This window comes from Panthera tigris, chromosome D1 (genome assembly GCF_018350195.1).
Source record: "Panthera tigris isolate Pti1 chromosome D1, P.tigris_Pti1_mat1.1, whole genome shotgun sequence".
NCBI lineage: Eukaryota > Metazoa > Chordata > Mammalia > Carnivora > Felidae > Panthera > Panthera tigris.
The window spans coordinates 58,959,542-58,975,364 of NC_056669.1; the positions used below are offsets into that span (position 1 = coordinate 58,959,542).

Genomic DNA, 15,823 nt, shown 5'->3' on the forward strand with positions numbered 1-15,823 from the left:
CTGGTCGTCGTTGGGATAATGAGCCGCCTGAAGGGTCCCACTGCCAATTTGTCCCCTCCCATTCCCAGCCGGTCTGGCGCAGAGGTTAGGCCGGTTCAGAGCAGAGGGGCTGGCTGCCAGGGCATCGGGACAGAGGGGTTACCTCTTTCCTGATTTTTTTTTTTTTTTTTTGGTTGTTGTTGTTCTTTTCCTTTGAAAAACTTGTAATTTATTGAGGTGAGTTTTGCTCAATCCAAATAAAATTTAATTTATTGAAGACATCACGCTGGCAACCCTTCTGAGTACTCAGGATGGGGCTACGCTGCCTGCAAGAGACGGTCCCCCTTGCAACCAGCGAGGAAGCCACTGCTGCCACGCATCCGCACCCCATGGTGGTATAGACCAGGAGACAGTGAGAACTAAGCAAACTAGCACTTTATGGCCCAAGATTCTTCTCCCCACCCCCAACCGGCCCCAATAATATTAAAGTGCCTGCCCTCCCTAAACCCACGCAGAAAAGCTTAAATAAACCCCAGCCCAGTCCTTGGGCTATTCCTTCATTTCCGGACGGACACCCCCAGAGTTGGGGTTGGGAGAGGTCCTAGCTGAGAACCCCCCACTGTGGTTCAAGGCCAGATAGAGGGCAGCAGAAACCGCGGTGAAGTGGGGGCCCAGACGTACCCAAATGGACCCTACAGGCACCCCCGGGACTGGGAGTAGGGGTCCAGAAAGGGAGGTCAGCACCAGAATAACCAAAGTCCTTGGTAATTACGGCAACTGACCCTGCTGTAAAAGGTGAAGGGCAGGATGTCCTAATTAGGGCATTCCAACATGATTGGGCAGTGGGGAACGCAGATCCCCAATAAATAGGCAGAGAGGTACTGCCCCACCCCTCATAATTGTCAACTTTGGGTCTAAGGCTGGGCCTTAGTAGGGGCGGGGAGGGGCGCCGAGTTCGCAGATTCGCAGTGCCACCGCTATCACTTGCTGAGCTGCAGGGTGTCCAGAAGGAGGCGCTTGTGAGCCGGGTCCTGCACCCCGGCCTCCTCCAGGTCCTCCTCGGTGATGTCGCTGTAGGGGTAAGATAGGCTGGGAGATCCGCGAAGTGGTCTTGAGGGCCCGTAGCTCCGCCCCAGGGGTCAGACCCACCCATCCACCTCCAGCCCCGCCCCCACCTGAGAAACTCCAGGTCGTCCCAGCCATTGTGCACCAGGCCCTCCTCATAGCGCTCCAAACCGATGGCCCGCAGCCAGGCGCCCATGCCCGCCTCGCCCAGCCCGCTGGCCCGCCCGCCCTGCGGGCACGGAGCCTGAGGGAATAGGGCACGTCAGGGGGAGCACTGAGGGTACCCACACAGAGAAGCACCTGCAGACAGCCACTTTCTACCACGTGCTCTCGGGAAGGAGGCAAGAACTAGGGCTGATTGAAGTGTTCCCCTCCCCTCCCCCAAACTCTCCAGTGCCCAGCTCAGGGCAGAGGGGACACTACTAAGTGCTGAATGGTGAAGGAAGAAGATACCACCTCAGGTACACACAGACAGCCACCCCTCGTCCACACACCTCCTCTGCCAGGTCCTCCTGGATGCTCTCTCTGATGCGAGGTGGAGGGAAGCTGAGAGGCCGGCCATAGTCTGAGGGCAGTCCTCGGGGTGGCTGCAGCTCCAGGGGGCCTGGCAGAAGCACTGAGCGGCCAGGCCCAGCAGGAGCATAGTCCACCTCACTCAGCGTCTTGGCCATCTGCAGCACTGAGCAGGAACGATCGTCCCCACTGGCTACCTCCCCCAGGAAAGTGCTGGTAGGTGAGGGACCTGGGGGTAGTGGGGGTCTTGGATGGGCCTTGGGAGGTGGTGGGCCACGGGCCTCACCCCCACTGCGGCCCCTGACCACTGGCCCTGTCAAAGGGTCCAGGCTGGGGGGCAGGAAGATGGCCGAGTCTGGCAGTGGTGGTGGTGGAAAGTCTGGAGGGGGCAGTGTGCCCCCAGACTCCTCATCTGATGAGCTCCCCTCTCCCACACGGGGGGGCCGGTGGCGCCCAAGCTGTGGAGCAGGCACTGTGATGGCCACTTTGTTCTTGGTGGCAGGTGGGACAGGGGTCCTGGCAGGCGAGGGTGGCTCCGGGGGCAGCAGCTGGTGTGGGACCCCTTCAAGGACGTAGTAGGCAGGGTTATTGAAGCTGTTCTTGGGTGGGGGGGCCACCACCCCTTCCGGCTCTGGAGCCCCCTCTGCCTTCAACCTGCATTTGGGAGCAGGATAATTAAGTCAGGACCCAGAGACCAAAGTGAAGGCAATGGGTGCAGTGGAAGGAGAACTGGACTGGGAGTCAGGAGATAAGGGTCTCTGGTCCTAGAATTGCATGAGACCTTGAGCACATTGCTTTCCCTCTCTGGCCCTCTGGTCTTCATCTCTAAAGTCGAGTAGACATGGCAGTTGAACAGATAATCCCTAAACTTCCTAGCCTTACTTGCTAAAATTCTCAGAGCGTAAATCAGTGCAAACAGGTGCCAGAAGTCAAGGCAATGAAGGCCTTTAATGGGAATGATCAGCCAGAGTTTGAAAGCCTCTGGAGGCATCTGAGGCCAATCTACTGAGGAATCTTACCCAGGGATTCAGGTTAGTTTTACTCAAGCCTGAGGATAAAACCAAGGTGACTGATAACAGGTGAAGATGAGTGAAAAAGCACCAAACCGTACCTAGCAGCTTTTATTGAAGTTCAATCGACAGTTGGATATAATTAGAAAGTAAGCCTCACTTTCCAAGAGTATGATCCACAGAATACTAGTTCCCCAGGGTATTAATAGTTACTGTGTGGAAAAGAAGTTTCCTAGCACATTAAGTTTGGGAAACTATATTCAACAGAGTTGAAAAACAGTTTCCTTCCTGTCCACATGCTCAGAGCTTTTGTGAACACTAGTGTGCACTGGACTATCTAAGAAAAGAATCTAGCAAGAACCGTTTCCCAAACCCATTTCCAATAGGGCATCTTGTAGGACTGTGGTCCCATAGTATGCACCGAGGGAAATCCCAGGCTGAAGCCAAACAGAAAGCTCAAGCTAAATCTGTTTACATGGAAGGAACTATTGCAAAAACAACTTCTAATTCTATTTTTTAAGGCAGAATGGGGAGGAAAGGCTCACTGTGCTCCTTTGGATTCAGAGAGCCACGCCGAAGAGGGGATTGGCTGGCCAGAGTGGCCACAGGTGTAGAGCCCTGGCACTCCCAGCCATGGGGCGTCAGAACACTCAAGCAGCAAATGATCCCCAGGCTGGCCGTGAGAACCAAACATAGCAATAGTTAAAGTGGGGGGATAACAGGTTCCTTCTCTCACCTGGAGGTCAAGGGCTCCTCCCGGGGAGCGGCTCGAGGTGGGGCTGGGGGCCTCCCAGTTGGTGGTGGTTTCTCTGGTTCTTCGAATAACCTGGACAGTGGGCAGGAGGCCTCTGCGGGGGCTGGCTTGCGGTTCCCTGACCTGCCGGGGGTATATAGGGAGGAGATGCTGTAGAGGCTGTCCCAAAGCCCCCGGGTACCCCTTCATGGGACACCCAGCACAACCCCAGCTCACCTGGGATCCTGGCTGCCTCGAGACACAGAGGGGGCTTTGCTCTTTGCTCCTGCCTCGTCCTTATCAATGCTGATCCACTCTGGGGGAGGAAGAGAAAAGAGACTCAGAGAGGACCTGGGGTCCTGGACCCTAGATACCCACTGGGCCTACCAGCCTCTTTCCAGCTACTCCTCAGGGCAGGCCCACTCCCAACCATGGCTGCAGAACTTCCAAATATTCCAGGGATTCTAACATGCTCTCCCCACACCCCCGGTTCTCCTTTCCTAGACCTGCCCACACCACCCCATCTCATGCCCCATATCCCTCCCAGTGGAGCCCCCACCGTAGAGTCGCTCACGGGTGCCCAGGCGCTCTGTGGGCACCCGCACCTTCATGGAGCCACGGATGTTGCCTGTCTCCTCGCCACGGTGGGACAGGAAGGTCAGGAACTGCTGTGCTGTGCTGCCAATCATGGACTTGAGTGCCACCACACACTCCCCTGAAGGGCAGATGGGGTAGACCAGCAGATTGCCAAACCTTTCTAGGTCTCTGTTTGGCTTTCTGTGCCCCTTGGCACCCCTCACCCCTCACCCCTCACCATAGGATTCGTAGCCATCCATGGATTTGACCGTGAGCAGGAGGTGCTGGTCCTGCAGGTACTCGATGTCAGCCAGAATTGGCTTGAGCTAAGGAGCAGAGAGACCCAGTGAGGAACAAAGCCCCAACCATCCCCTCCTACCCGACACCACTTATCCCTACCCTTAGGCTCGTCCATGCTCACTACCACTCATCTACTAGGGAAAAATCCCAAATCCTTAACACAGAGGACACAGCCCCACATGGGCCCTTCATAACATTTAACAGCATCGTAATTAATTTTCCGCATCCTCAATGGCTAACACAGGACCTGACATTTAGCAGAAACTCGAAAAGCTTTTGTGAACAAATAAATGAACCTACAACTTGGTCCCACACCCCTCAAAGAAAGCAAATGCCCTCATCCTCATTCATGCCCAGCCCCCAGCACACACATGCACATACACATGCATGCACGCACACCCATGTGCACGCACATACATGGACATGCTCCACTGCACCTCTCCCTGTGCCCTCACCTACAAGCCCAGGCCCTGACAAAAGCCTCACCGTAGGCAGCTGGCGTGAAGACCACTGCACCTTGAGGAAGTTGATGTTGTCACTGCTCTGGGCATCATTCTCAAAGCTCTTCTTGTACTCTGGGGTGAGGGTGGGGAATACCCGACTGAGTGCCACCTCCCGGCTTCCCTTCCCACTATCCAAGGGGGATATCCAAGGTGTCTGGGCACCTCTGGCTCCCCATCCCTCTCAGGCCACACCCAGCCCGGGGCCCCCCTCTGACCCTCCAGGCAGGTGGAATAGAATTCAATGAAGAACTTGGTGCGGCTGGCTGTCTTCACAATGGCCTCAATGCTCTCAAACTCAATGTAGGCCTGGTCCGAAGTCTTTGAGAGACCTGAGGGGTAAAGGGAAGAAGGCAGTCAGGAGGGCTGAGAGGGTGACAGGAGGAACAGGACAGAGACTGAGCCCTGGAAAGAAATCAGGGGGTCATGGCAGAGCAGTAAGGGAGGCCCCAGGAAGGAAGGCCAGGAGGGGCCTCCCCAATCCCCAGCAACCAATGGGGAGACCCCAAAGCCCAGACCATGGACCAGGGCAAACAGACAACCCAAGGATGAGAGACCATCTAAGGAAGGGCTGGAGGATGAGAATGGCTGCAGGGATGGCCTGCCAACAATCCCCCACACTACCAGGCACACTCAGCGGTACACATGTGGTTCCAGGCAAATACAGATACACATGCACGTTTATACTCACACACATAAACACACTCATGGACATGTACTTCTCATGATGCCCCAGGCACAGACACCCTCACACAGCACACATTCAGAAACATTACCGCATGTCCGTGTATACACCCAAACTCACGCACAGATATATTCAAACCTATGCACATCCCCAGGCCACCACCAGTGCCTATCCACCCACAAGCACATCCAGAATAGTCACCTTTCTTAGAGATGAACTGAGAGGTAACTCCAACCTCAAATGTCCCAAACACAGGGGAGTGGTCGCTGGTGACGATGTCATCAGTGCAACCTGGGATAGGAATGGGAGCTCAGGGGCAAGCTCTTTATTCTCCGTTCCCACTTCCCAAAGCTAGGGCAGTGTCAGGACAGTGACCACCCAGGACTGCCCATCACCCTGTCCAGGAAACTCTGACCATAGGAATTGCAGATGATGTGGGTCTCAGGGTAGGATTTCCAGAGAATCCGGTCACACCATGAAGGCACATTGGTCCGGACCTGGGGCAGGAGATGGCAGCATGGTCAGGTTCAATAGCTGGGGTTGCTCAGCATGAGCCCCACCCAGAGCTGCAGAGCTGATGAGGCCCTATGCTCCCACCACACCAGGCCCCTGTGCCTACCTCCCTTCTTGGGTCCTTGTAACACTCAGGATCACCCCTAAGGCCTCAGAGGAACCACAGAAGCTGGAATAGTAACTGCCCAGACCCTTGACCAGACATGTACCCTTGATTCACTGCAGGCCAGGGGAGTCTCCCAAGCACTCCGCCCCCAAACCTGCCTCGTTCCCTTCACTCACCCCAGTTGGCTTCTGCTTGTGCCAGGCATATGTGTCCCGGGAACCCCGCTCATAGCGGTAGGTGGGTGGGAAGGAGATCTCCTCCTCACCTAGGAAAGGCAGGGAACAAGTATGGATCAGGGCCCTGAAGACCCAGGAGTATCGTAAAGGCCCCATCCCTTAGAGACCTCCTGACAGGTCCACACTCACTGAATCGAAGAAAGACCTTGTGTTTCTCACGCTCCAAGTTGAGCTGGTCCACTCTGAGCAGGGGCTCAAACTCCTTCCTGCTGATGTAGTTGAGGATCTCCTGTGGTGAGGACACAAAGACTGAAAACTCCCTCTTGACCCACAGCCAGAGTCAGAGGTAGGATCCCAACTGGCCCCCCAGCCCAGCTCCCCTACCAGTCACCACTGGCCCTGTTTGCACCTGGATATCCATGTCCAGGCGGTAGTTGAGGTCCCCAAACCAGAAGAGGTGAGTGAAACGCAGAGAGATGTCAAAGGCACTGAGCTGTCGGTCACCTAGTGAGAGCAGCCGCAGGATGTCCAGGTAGTTCTGGTTCCGCCTATGGTGGGGGTGGGGGGAGGCCTCCAGGGTCACGAGCCAGGGACTGGCAGAAAGGTAAGTCTCTGGGGTCAGGTACAGAGTAGGGCTCAGGGTGCCTGGGGACAGAGGAAATAGCTGGGAACAAGATCAAGGTCAGGAACAGACAGCAGTCTCGGGTTTGGACAAGGGAGAAGGGGCTCTCTGGGGACAGGGAGGTAGGTGGGTCATGGACTGGGATATGGGAAAGGGAATAGGTCTCAGGTGAATAGGGAATGAGGGTAAAGACTTGGGGAGGTGCCCCCCTCACCGGGCAGTTTTCTCATTTCCCGAGGTAAGGTGGCAATTCACAAAGCCAAATGAGGTGCCATTAAACATGAAGGAGACACCCACAGCCCCCTTGTTTCCTGTCAGGGCAAGCAAGAAAAGAAGGCCTGTGTCACATCTAGAGGGCTCCCAAGTCTCCCCTCTGCCCCTCAAAGCAGCAGTGGGAAGGTTCTCCCAACTCCCCCCCGCAGTCTTATGAGGCAGGCAGGCCCCTGAACACATCCCCTCCTTCCCTGGAGGTGCCACACAGATCACACACGGTCCATCTGGATGGACCGAGTTTCTCTGCATGTGTGAACAAGGCCCCTGGAGATCACAGGGGATCCCAAAGGTGACGCTGAAAGGACTTGCAGATTCTGAGCAGAATCTATGCTGAGGGAGCACTGGACCACAAACCAAGAGACCTGGGCACTCTGCCAAGTCCTCCACATACTAGTCGTGTGACCTTGGAGAGGTCACTCAGCGACTCTGGGCCTGAGTGTTTTTTGGGTCTTTTTGAGTTTTATCATCTATGAAATAGAGGTAATTATCCTGGCCCTGCCTTCCTAGTGGTGCTGGAAGAGATTTAGAATATGAATATGCTTTACAAAGGGCTCTCTATAGGGGTGCCGGGTGGCTCAGTGGGTTGAGCCTCTGACTCTTGATTTCAGCTCAGGTCATGATCTCACATTTCATGAGTTTGAGCCCTACATCAGGCTCCATGCTGACAGCACAGAGCCTGCTTGGGGTTCTCTCTCTGCCCTGCCCCCTTCCCTCCTGCTAACTGTCTCTCTCAAAATAAACACACTTTAAAAAAAATGGGGGGAGGGCTCTCTATATAAGAAAGCTGGGAGCAACCAAAAGGAGGAGACTGTGAGCTGGAGAGGAAGCAGGAGGCGTGGACAGAGGGACCCTGCCCACCCTGCTCACCCAGGGTGTTGGCGATGCCAGTCTTCACGCTGGATGTACTGACGTGGCTGATTCGGTTCTCGTGCTCTGGCTTGACCAGCACAGCCACCTTGATGTTCCACAGTGACTGCATGGCAATCTGGGTAGAGGGTTTGGGGTCACTCCGGCCCTGGACCGGGGCCACTGTCCGCATTCCCCTCCCACCCCCACCTACACTACAGACTGTTCTGTCAGTCATAGGATAGGAAGGTCTCTACTACCCCTTTTTCCTGAGGTGCCAGAGAAAAACACAGCACGTTCCCATAGCATAAAGGACTCGGGTTAGACCTCCTAAAGGATATGCCCAGGGACCAAGGGAAAAGCCAGTCAAGTTGTGCTCCCCAGGGTCACCCATGAGGTGAAGTAGGATAGTTTGGGGTGGTGTGTGAGGAGGGGGACTGGACAAGATGACCCCCTCACCGGGCGGTAATCCAGATCTGTGAGCTCCTTGAGGCCCCCGCGTAGTAGGTCCAGCCACTCGCGGTCGCCCACCGAGTTCTCCTGGGTCCCAAAGACATAGATGTCATGGGGTATGGTCACTGTGACTTCATCCAGGGTTTTCCCTAGACCCTTCGATGTGAACCAAGATGTCACGTTTTTCGGAGGTGGTACGCTTCCTGGAGGCGAAGGGGATGGGGGCGGTCAGGCCCTTGACCTGGGGCTATTCCTCTCTCCCATCCCAGCCCCAACCTGGGCCTGACCCATATTCCAGGTGCCTATGAAGACAGAGATCATGTCGGGCTCATCTTGCTTCGAGTGCTTGTTCTTCATGAGCTGCAGCAGCTGGCAGAAGGCCTCCCGCTTCTGGGGGGACAGCAACTAGTTAGGGGAGGTCCCTGGTAGGTGGTAGGTCCCATGAGGTCATGCCTGTGAGTTCACTGCATATCCACTACTCAAGCAGACAACAGGTGCTCAATAAACGCTCACTGAATGACCATTTGACTCTGCCCTCAGGCCACCCATTTTCAGTACACATACTCTCTACCCTGTCAGACCCACTCCTGCCAAGAGGGATGACCGGCCTACATCACGTGTTCCCTCTCTTCCCATCCCACAGGGGACCCCTGCAGCCCCCAGGGCCTAGCCCAACATGCCACTCACCCGGGCACTGACAAAGATGAAGTCCTTGCGCTGCGTCCGATCCTTCTCCTTCTCAAACACAACTCCCAGCTTGTTCTGGACACGCTGGGACTTAATGAGCTGGCGGACTAGGGGATGGAGGATGGTTACACTGGCCTGTGCACCAAGGCCTGGAGGCCACCCTGCCCACCACCCCAGGTTGCTCCCTGGCTCACTGCGGTCGTGTGTGAAGGTCGTCCAGTCCTCCTGTGAGTCCCGCTGTCTCCGCAGCAGCACCAGCCGCCCACCCTCCACATCCACGCTCAGCGTGAACTTCTGTGACTTCCCAATCTTGGTCAGGTCACCCAGGGTCACATCCAGCTTTACCTGCAGGTCAGGAGGTGTGTAGGCTGCTGAAAAGACCTCGGGGCAGGTGACACCCCCTTCATCTCCAGCTGCTCTTTGGCCCATGAGGCCCCACCTGTCACCCCTCTGTGTACCTCAAAGGCCTGCACGGGGATGGTCTTGGCCTTACGTATGGATGGCTGCAGCGGGGCCGGTGGGGCTGTGGAGCTCATGTCCTGCAGGGCCTTCAGGGCCTGGAGTGGGGAAGGGCAGGGAAGGGCGGGCAAGGTCAGGGGACATGCTGAAAGCTGGGGCCAGGGGGGATACAGTTGATGTGGGGTCAATGCTAAACTGTAGATTCAGGGTTGAGATCAGTTAGGCCAACGCAAATACTCAGACTGCTAGGTCAGGTCAGAGGTCAGGGTTAAGGCTACCTTTTTCTGGATGCCTGACAGGAAATCCTTTAACACAGACAGCTTCAGTACCAGGCTCTCTAGTTCCTGCTCCCCAGTCTGTGGTGGATTCTGCACAGAGAAAGAATAAGGTTTGTAACATGCGGCCACCGCGCAGGAGGTCCCCCACCCAACCCGGAACATGAACCCCTTCCCCACAGGTCTCCTCACAATCCCACCTGCTGCTGCAAAAGGCGGGTCACCATGGGAGAGCTCTGCTGGTCAAACACCTTGGACAGGATCTCCAGGCCCGACAGGACCTTGTCCACCTCACTAGGGGAGACAGTAGGTCAGAACTCCCTACCCCGACCCAAGTATGGGGAAGGGGGGCTGAGTGTGCAGCTTCAGCCTCTACGATGAGGATACGAGGGTTCAGGTGAGGACAAGTCAGGAGGCAACAGCTGGCTCCCTGTTCAGGGCCAGAGATCAGAGGTCAGAGCATTTGTGCAGCAAGGGGGCAGGCGAGGACAGGTCAGAGGAGAGGCTGCATGCATGGTGTTGGGTGCCCCAGGTACCTGTGCAGCCTCCGGCAGGAGGTGGCCAGGGTGCGGGTAAGATGGGGCAGGTTGCTGGCTCCACCTCGCACAGCCTCCAGGTCCAGTCCGTAGCTACCCTTCAGGTACTCGTGCGAGACAGTACTCAGCCCGTTGGGAGCACTTCAGGGAGGGGTTAAAAAGTCAGTGAAGAATCCGCTGACCCTGTCCCAGCACTGCCACCCTATCCCTAGAGGAGATAGTACTGGTAACAATTGGAGCACCATGGATCAGGGAGTCTACCTCTGGGGCTGAGATGGGATGAAGATCCCTGGGGGAGGAGTGGGGGCTGGGAAGGTCTCTCTACCTTTGATGAGGACAAGTTCTCAGAGGAGATAGGGAATTCCTGTTCGGCGTAGGGGGATGCGGTCTTACCTCTCAGCAGCTGGAGTTGTGGGAGTCTCAGGGACTGCTGGGGGGCTGCCAGGCCCCATGGGGGCAGAAATACTGGTGGAGCCAGAGCGCGGGGGCAGTGGGGGCTTCTCATCCTCCCCATCTGTGGACAGGAGTCAGTGGGACAGCTGTTTGGGCCTCCCCATTCTCATTGAAGTATGGGGGGATGCTGTGGCTATCAGAGACTTCCACAGAGGTGGGGTAAAGGGCTCTGGTATCATGGTTAGGGGCAGGGGGCTTTAGGGCAGGCAGGTTGAGAAGATGTGATGGGAAAAAACAGGTGGTGTCTGGGGAAGGGACAGAGAAGACATATGCACACGGCACAGCAGGCAGCACCTGAGGCATCACGGTCGTCCGGTGGGTCTGGCTCTCGCTCCCGCTCCACAGGGAGCAGCAGGGCGCACACAAGGCCCTGGTTGGGCTGGGCATACAGGCCGATGAGCTCGCCCAGGGTCTGGAAGCGGCGCACGGGCACGCCCTGCGAGGTCTGCGAGCAAGCAAGGGTGGGAGAAAAATCAGCCAGTCACAGGCTGGAATCAAGGTCAGGGGTTGGGGTCCAAGCTCCTACCTGCACGGCCAGGAAGTCTTCTCCATCAGGTAGAATTCTGTATGTATGCACATGCTTCTGATACCTGATGACAAAGCAGGGGTCAGAATCTGTCGCCCCCAAGCTGGGGTCTAAGCCCCAAGGTCCCCTCTCCTCCTGCCACCAGGCTCAGCCCCCAGCCCACTCAGGTTAGTTTTCCTAAAATCCTTTACTCAGTCCACACAGGGTTAATGATGAGGCCAGTCTACTTCTAGACCTGCCAGTCTACTTCTAGCCTGCTAGTGTTGCCAACAAGAGCAGGAATGACCAGCAGCATCCCCCCCCCTCCCACCCCAGCCAGACCTACATAGGCTCCACACCCACCACAGGGCCCGGGAAGCAACAGGCAGCTCTTTTGTGGCCTCCACAGCTGTCTAAACAGCCCCTCGGGCTGTGGTACCAGCTCTGGCCCCCCGCCAGAGTAAGAGTCCTCAGAAGCCTGGTAACCTCTGTTTGCATGCATAGGCAATGTGCTAACACACGTGTGTCCCTGCTGTCTGTGTTTACATTGGTGTCTGTCTCTACTGGAGCTGGGTGTGTCAGGGGCCATTTTTGCTAGGGAGTATGCGGGTATCCCAGCTTCTGTCCCCCTTCCCCAGATACCAGGAAATTGGGATGACCCAAGGGGTCCCCTGTGGCAGACCCAGGCTTGTAAGAGCGCCAAACTGAGGAGGGGCAAGAGGGGTACTGACAGGTGGCAGCAACAGCTGAGCAGGTGACAGCTGAGCCAGGCCTGGGCAGCACAGGCCACACTCAATGGGGGCAAAGACTCTCTTGCAGCCATACCTCAGGTAAACTTGCTCAACGGTGCCACCCGGGTCCATGTGTGTGCTGGGCAGGAGGGGGACACTGGCACCAGAGGACCGAATGCCTGTTTGAGGAGACCCTACACCTTGGCCACAGTCCATCCCCCACCTCAAGTAAGCCCCCTTTGGGCACTCTCCTGGATGCTGACGGGGCAACATTCTGTGCGGGTGTCTTTGTGCACTGGTTTGTGGACTGTGGGTCTGTATTTATAACATAAGCAACCCATGAACTGAGCCCTGTCTGCATGACAGGCTGGGTACTCAACACCCCACAGATGTGATCTCATTTAATCCTCACATTTTGGTACAGATATGAGCACCAACTCCATTCTCCAGAAGAGGAAATAGGCTCAAAGAGGAAAAGTGATTTGCCTCACTTTTAAGTAAAAGGCAGAGCTGGGACTTAAAGCCAGGGCAGAGCCCAGTGCCTGTATCCCGACCTGCCAGTCAGATTGCCTGTGCCTGTTGGAGCAGGGGTGTGTCCGGAAATGTTACCCACCTACAGGTAAGCAAGTATGTTTCTCATCACCTACCCCCAGGCTTCTATCCCATTTCTGACCCCTCCCCCCATCCCCGGGCTGCAGAGATGCAAGGAGGAGCCAGAGTCAGCTGGCAAAGCCAAAGCCCCTGACACAGACAGACCCTCACTCCACCCATCTCCTCCCCTGGCAGTGGAGTCTGGGCTCTCCCCTCTTGGGACAATAATGTTCCTCCCCTAGACACAGGCCCAGCTGTCCCCCTCCCACTCAACAGCTGAGCCAGCACCTGCCTCCCTCCCCTCTCTAATTAGGGGATATGCCTCAGAGGGGGCTGGGAGGCAGGACTCCGTGATATTTATCTGCGGAAGCTGTCCCTTGTTAGTCTCTCCTACTGGACGTCAGACTTGATGCATAAGCTGAGATTTAGGGGACCCCTTCCTCTTCGTCTTCAGGTCCACTGCCCAGGCCGGGGTTTCTCAACGCCAACACTACTAAAATTTTGGACTGCATAGTTCTTTGTTGTGAGGGACTATCCTGTGCATTTTAGGATGTGTGGTGGCATCACTGGCTTTTACCCACTAGATGCCAGTAGCACTATATCCCACTTGTGACAACCAAAAATGTCTCCAAACGTCGCCAAGTGTCCCTGAGGGGTAAAATCAACCTCAACTGAGAACCACTGACCTATGCCCATGTACCCCCAAAGAAGTGAGGAGAACAGAGGGGTAAGGGACAGAACGACAGGGGTTTGGGAGGGTTCACGAGGCTGAGGAATATTACCAGATCCTAACAAGGCCCACAGGAGCCCACCTAGTATCAGACCACGGGGTGCAGGAGACAGCTCAAGGAGAAGGCTCCAAACATACCAAACGCACCCGGCACCACTGCCACATACAGCTGATGGGTACAGGCCCAGGATGAGATCCGTTCAGGGAGCTGCCAAGTCTGGCTCCACATTCAGCACCCATAGCTCAGGGCTAGGGCAGCCAGGATGCCCAGGACTGGGGCCCAGAGCCAGGGCACATGAACGCGCCCATTGATTCATGAAATAATGACACGGCCCCATATAGCCTCACATCCCCTTTTCTCAACACCACTCTGCTCCACCAGCCCCAGACATCTACCGCCAGGCAGGTCCCAATTTCAGCCCTGGCGGCACAGGAAGCTGCTGGGCATCCTCACATATCCATCAGTCTCTCTGGCCCCAACTCCCTCTATGCCTACAGCTCTTAACACCCAATCCCTGTATAAACAGAACTGCATATAACCCCGGAACACACATCCACACATCCTCACTCCCTCCCGCCCCTCCTGCCTGGAGGGTGCCTGAGGGGGTCTGCCAGAGACTCCCTGCATTTTTCCCTATTACAGCCACCCTGTTTAACAGGACCCCACATACTCTGCCCTCCCTGCCCCAGAAAGTGTCCCCAGACACAGCAGGAAGGAAGTGCCCCCTGCATCCTTCCTCAGTCCCGGCTTAAAGCCAAAGCTCCCACTGTGGAGGGCGCAGACGTCCCACTGTCCCAGGCCCTCCGCGCACATGCAAGGAACCTGGGCCGTGCCCCCGCCCGCCAGGAGCCCCAGCCCACTCACAGGACACAGAGCGCGAAAGCTCCCGCCACGCTCTCGCTGTCTCGGACCAGGAAGCTGCCATCGCGGCCTGCCCGGGCCAGCAGCTCCTCGGCGGCAGCTCGGCTCAGGTCGCGGTGGTACCAGGCGGGGGCCGGGCTGCCCAGCGCGCCCCCGGGCCCCGCACCCCCCAGGCACGGCGCCCCGCAAGCCGAAGCCATGGCGCGTGCAGGGCTCAGCGCCTCCCGCGCCCACCGCCCCGCGCCATCCGCCCCGGGACGCTCGGGGCTGAGGCTGGGGGCGGGCCCGGGCCCGGGCCCTGAGGATCCGCGGACCGGACCGGGCTGGATGTCTGGGGCTCCGCGCTCTGCCGCGCAGGCCGCCTTGTTCGCCGCGCCGCCGCCGCCGCCGCCGCCGCCTGCAGCGCCGGCCTCAACTTGAAGAGAAAGAAAAGTTTGTTCAGAGGCGGCGGGGGAGGGGCAGGAGCGCAGCGCTGAGCCGGCGGCCGGCCCCCTCCCCCTCCGCTCGGCCCACGGCCCGGCCCGCCCCTACCCCCACCATCTTCCCCGCGGGGATGATGGCCCCCACATTCCCGCAGGATCCCCCAAACCCACAATGATCCTGCCCTGCCATCACCACCCCTTAGAGATCCAGCCCCCAACCATCCCCCCAACGAAGGTCAAGTTCCCCCACCCTGCTTCTGGACACTTTGGATCCCGGCCCCCTCTCCGGAAAATAAGCCGTCTCTAGTAATCGCAATGGTATGACCCCCAATTCCCATAATCGTCTAATTCCACCCCAAATCCTTTTCATTCAGCTCCCCTTGCAGCCTCAAAGGGTCGAGTTCCCAAAACCTGCGAGGGATCCAAGATGAACCTCTTCCCATCCTTATCCTCGTTATCCGAGCGGCCTGGACCTTCAACTCCCATGAAATCTAGGCCCCTCTTAGACCTGAACCCTCAAACTCCACTGGGGCCAGCCCCCGACAAATCCCGCGGGGGTAAATCCCCCCTCCCCCCATTGAGACCTGGTCTCCCATACACCCTCAGACAAGGTCCGGTGTCCTCGAATCCCCGGGCACAGTCCCTGGCAGCCCCTCGCAGCCGGGGCAGAGCCCTTCCCCCCTCCCTGCCAAGTTCCCTGGCACCATCCCCCATACACGCAGGCCGGGGCCTTGAGGGGTTCAGCAGTCCGAGATCAGCACCCCCAACTGCCCTCTGGAAGAAAGTTCCCTCAAACCCCTGGGCTCCCGACTTCTCCCCAGAACCGCAGCCGCCGCGCGCAGACCCCCACCTCCTGGGCCGCTCCGATGCCCCTTTCCCGGGGGAAGCGGCCCTTGACTCTCAACGGCCACTTAAGATGGCCATCCTCTGCCGCCGCACCCCCCCTCGCCTTCCGCCCCGCCCGCCGCTCCGCCCCCGCGGCTCTCCGCGGAGCCGGGGGTAGCACCCGCGCCCCGCCTACCCCGGCCCCCCGATCCTGGAGCCGCTGACCCGCCGAGTGACCTCGGGCCAGTCACGGCACCTCTCCGCGCCTCGCCTTCCCGCTCTGCAAAGTGGGGGCAATGTTATTTGGCCGACTCAATGGGACTGCTTGTAAAGCTCTCGGCACGGGGCCTGGCATCCAGTAGGCGCTCCAGAACAGCGGCTATTTTTATTATTAATT

The 15,823-nt window shown here is 57.5% G+C and overlaps 1 protein-coding gene across 3 annotated transcripts; it reads right to left on the bottom strand.

The window, feature by feature from the left end:
• Positions 1-244: 244 nt before the first annotated feature.
• On the bottom strand, positions 245-14,549 carry INPPL1 (inositol polyphosphate phosphatase like 1). 3 transcript variants are annotated; one of them, XM_042958498.1, is made up of 28 exons: positions 14,183-14,549; positions 11,287-11,350; positions 11,055-11,205; positions 10,701-10,821; positions 10,308-10,448; positions 9,972-10,065; positions 9,775-9,864; positions 9,496-9,594; positions 9,232-9,382; positions 9,038-9,144; positions 8,638-8,740; positions 8,357-8,553; positions 7,919-8,036; positions 6,993-7,089; positions 6,566-6,704; positions 6,346-6,445; positions 6,157-6,245; positions 5,777-5,858; positions 5,563-5,652; positions 4,895-5,008; positions 4,663-4,751; positions 4,115-4,202; positions 3,860-4,015; positions 3,538-3,616; positions 3,304-3,447; positions 1,539-2,211; positions 1,155-1,288; positions 245-1,050 (listed from the first exon to the last, which is right to left on the bottom strand). In XM_042958498.1, the coding sequence occupies exons 1-28, from the start codon at positions 14,377-14,379 to the stop codon at positions 960-962; spliced, it is 3,798 nt and encodes a 1,265-aa protein (XP_042814432.1). In that variant the 5' UTR covers positions 14,380-14,549; the 3' UTR covers positions 245-959. The 3 variants fall into 3 exon arrangements, with proteins under 3 accessions (XP_042814432.1, XP_042814434.1, XP_042814433.1); XM_042958499.1 differs by having other exon boundaries at positions 246-1,050; positions 3,304-3,444; positions 14,183-14,548; XM_042958500.1 differs by lacking the exon at positions 1,155-1,288.
• Between the last annotated feature and the right edge of the window lie 1,274 nt (positions 14,550-15,823).

Excerpts from the sequence above, each read along its gene's own strand:
- INPPL1 (XM_042958498.1), bottom strand. The coding sequence starts at position 14,379 with ATGGCTTCGGCTTGCGGGGCGCCGTGCCTGGGGGGTGCGGGGCCCGGG. Across the intron at positions 11,206-11,286 it reads AAGACTTCCTGGCCGTGCAG|ACCTCGCAGGGCGTGCCCGT; the intron begins GTAGGAGCTTGG and ends GCTTGCTCGCAG. Across the intron at positions 2,212-3,303 it reads GAGGAGCCCTTGACCTCCAG|GTTGAAGGCAGAGGGGGCTC; the intron begins GTGAGAGAAGGA and ends TCCCAAATGCAG.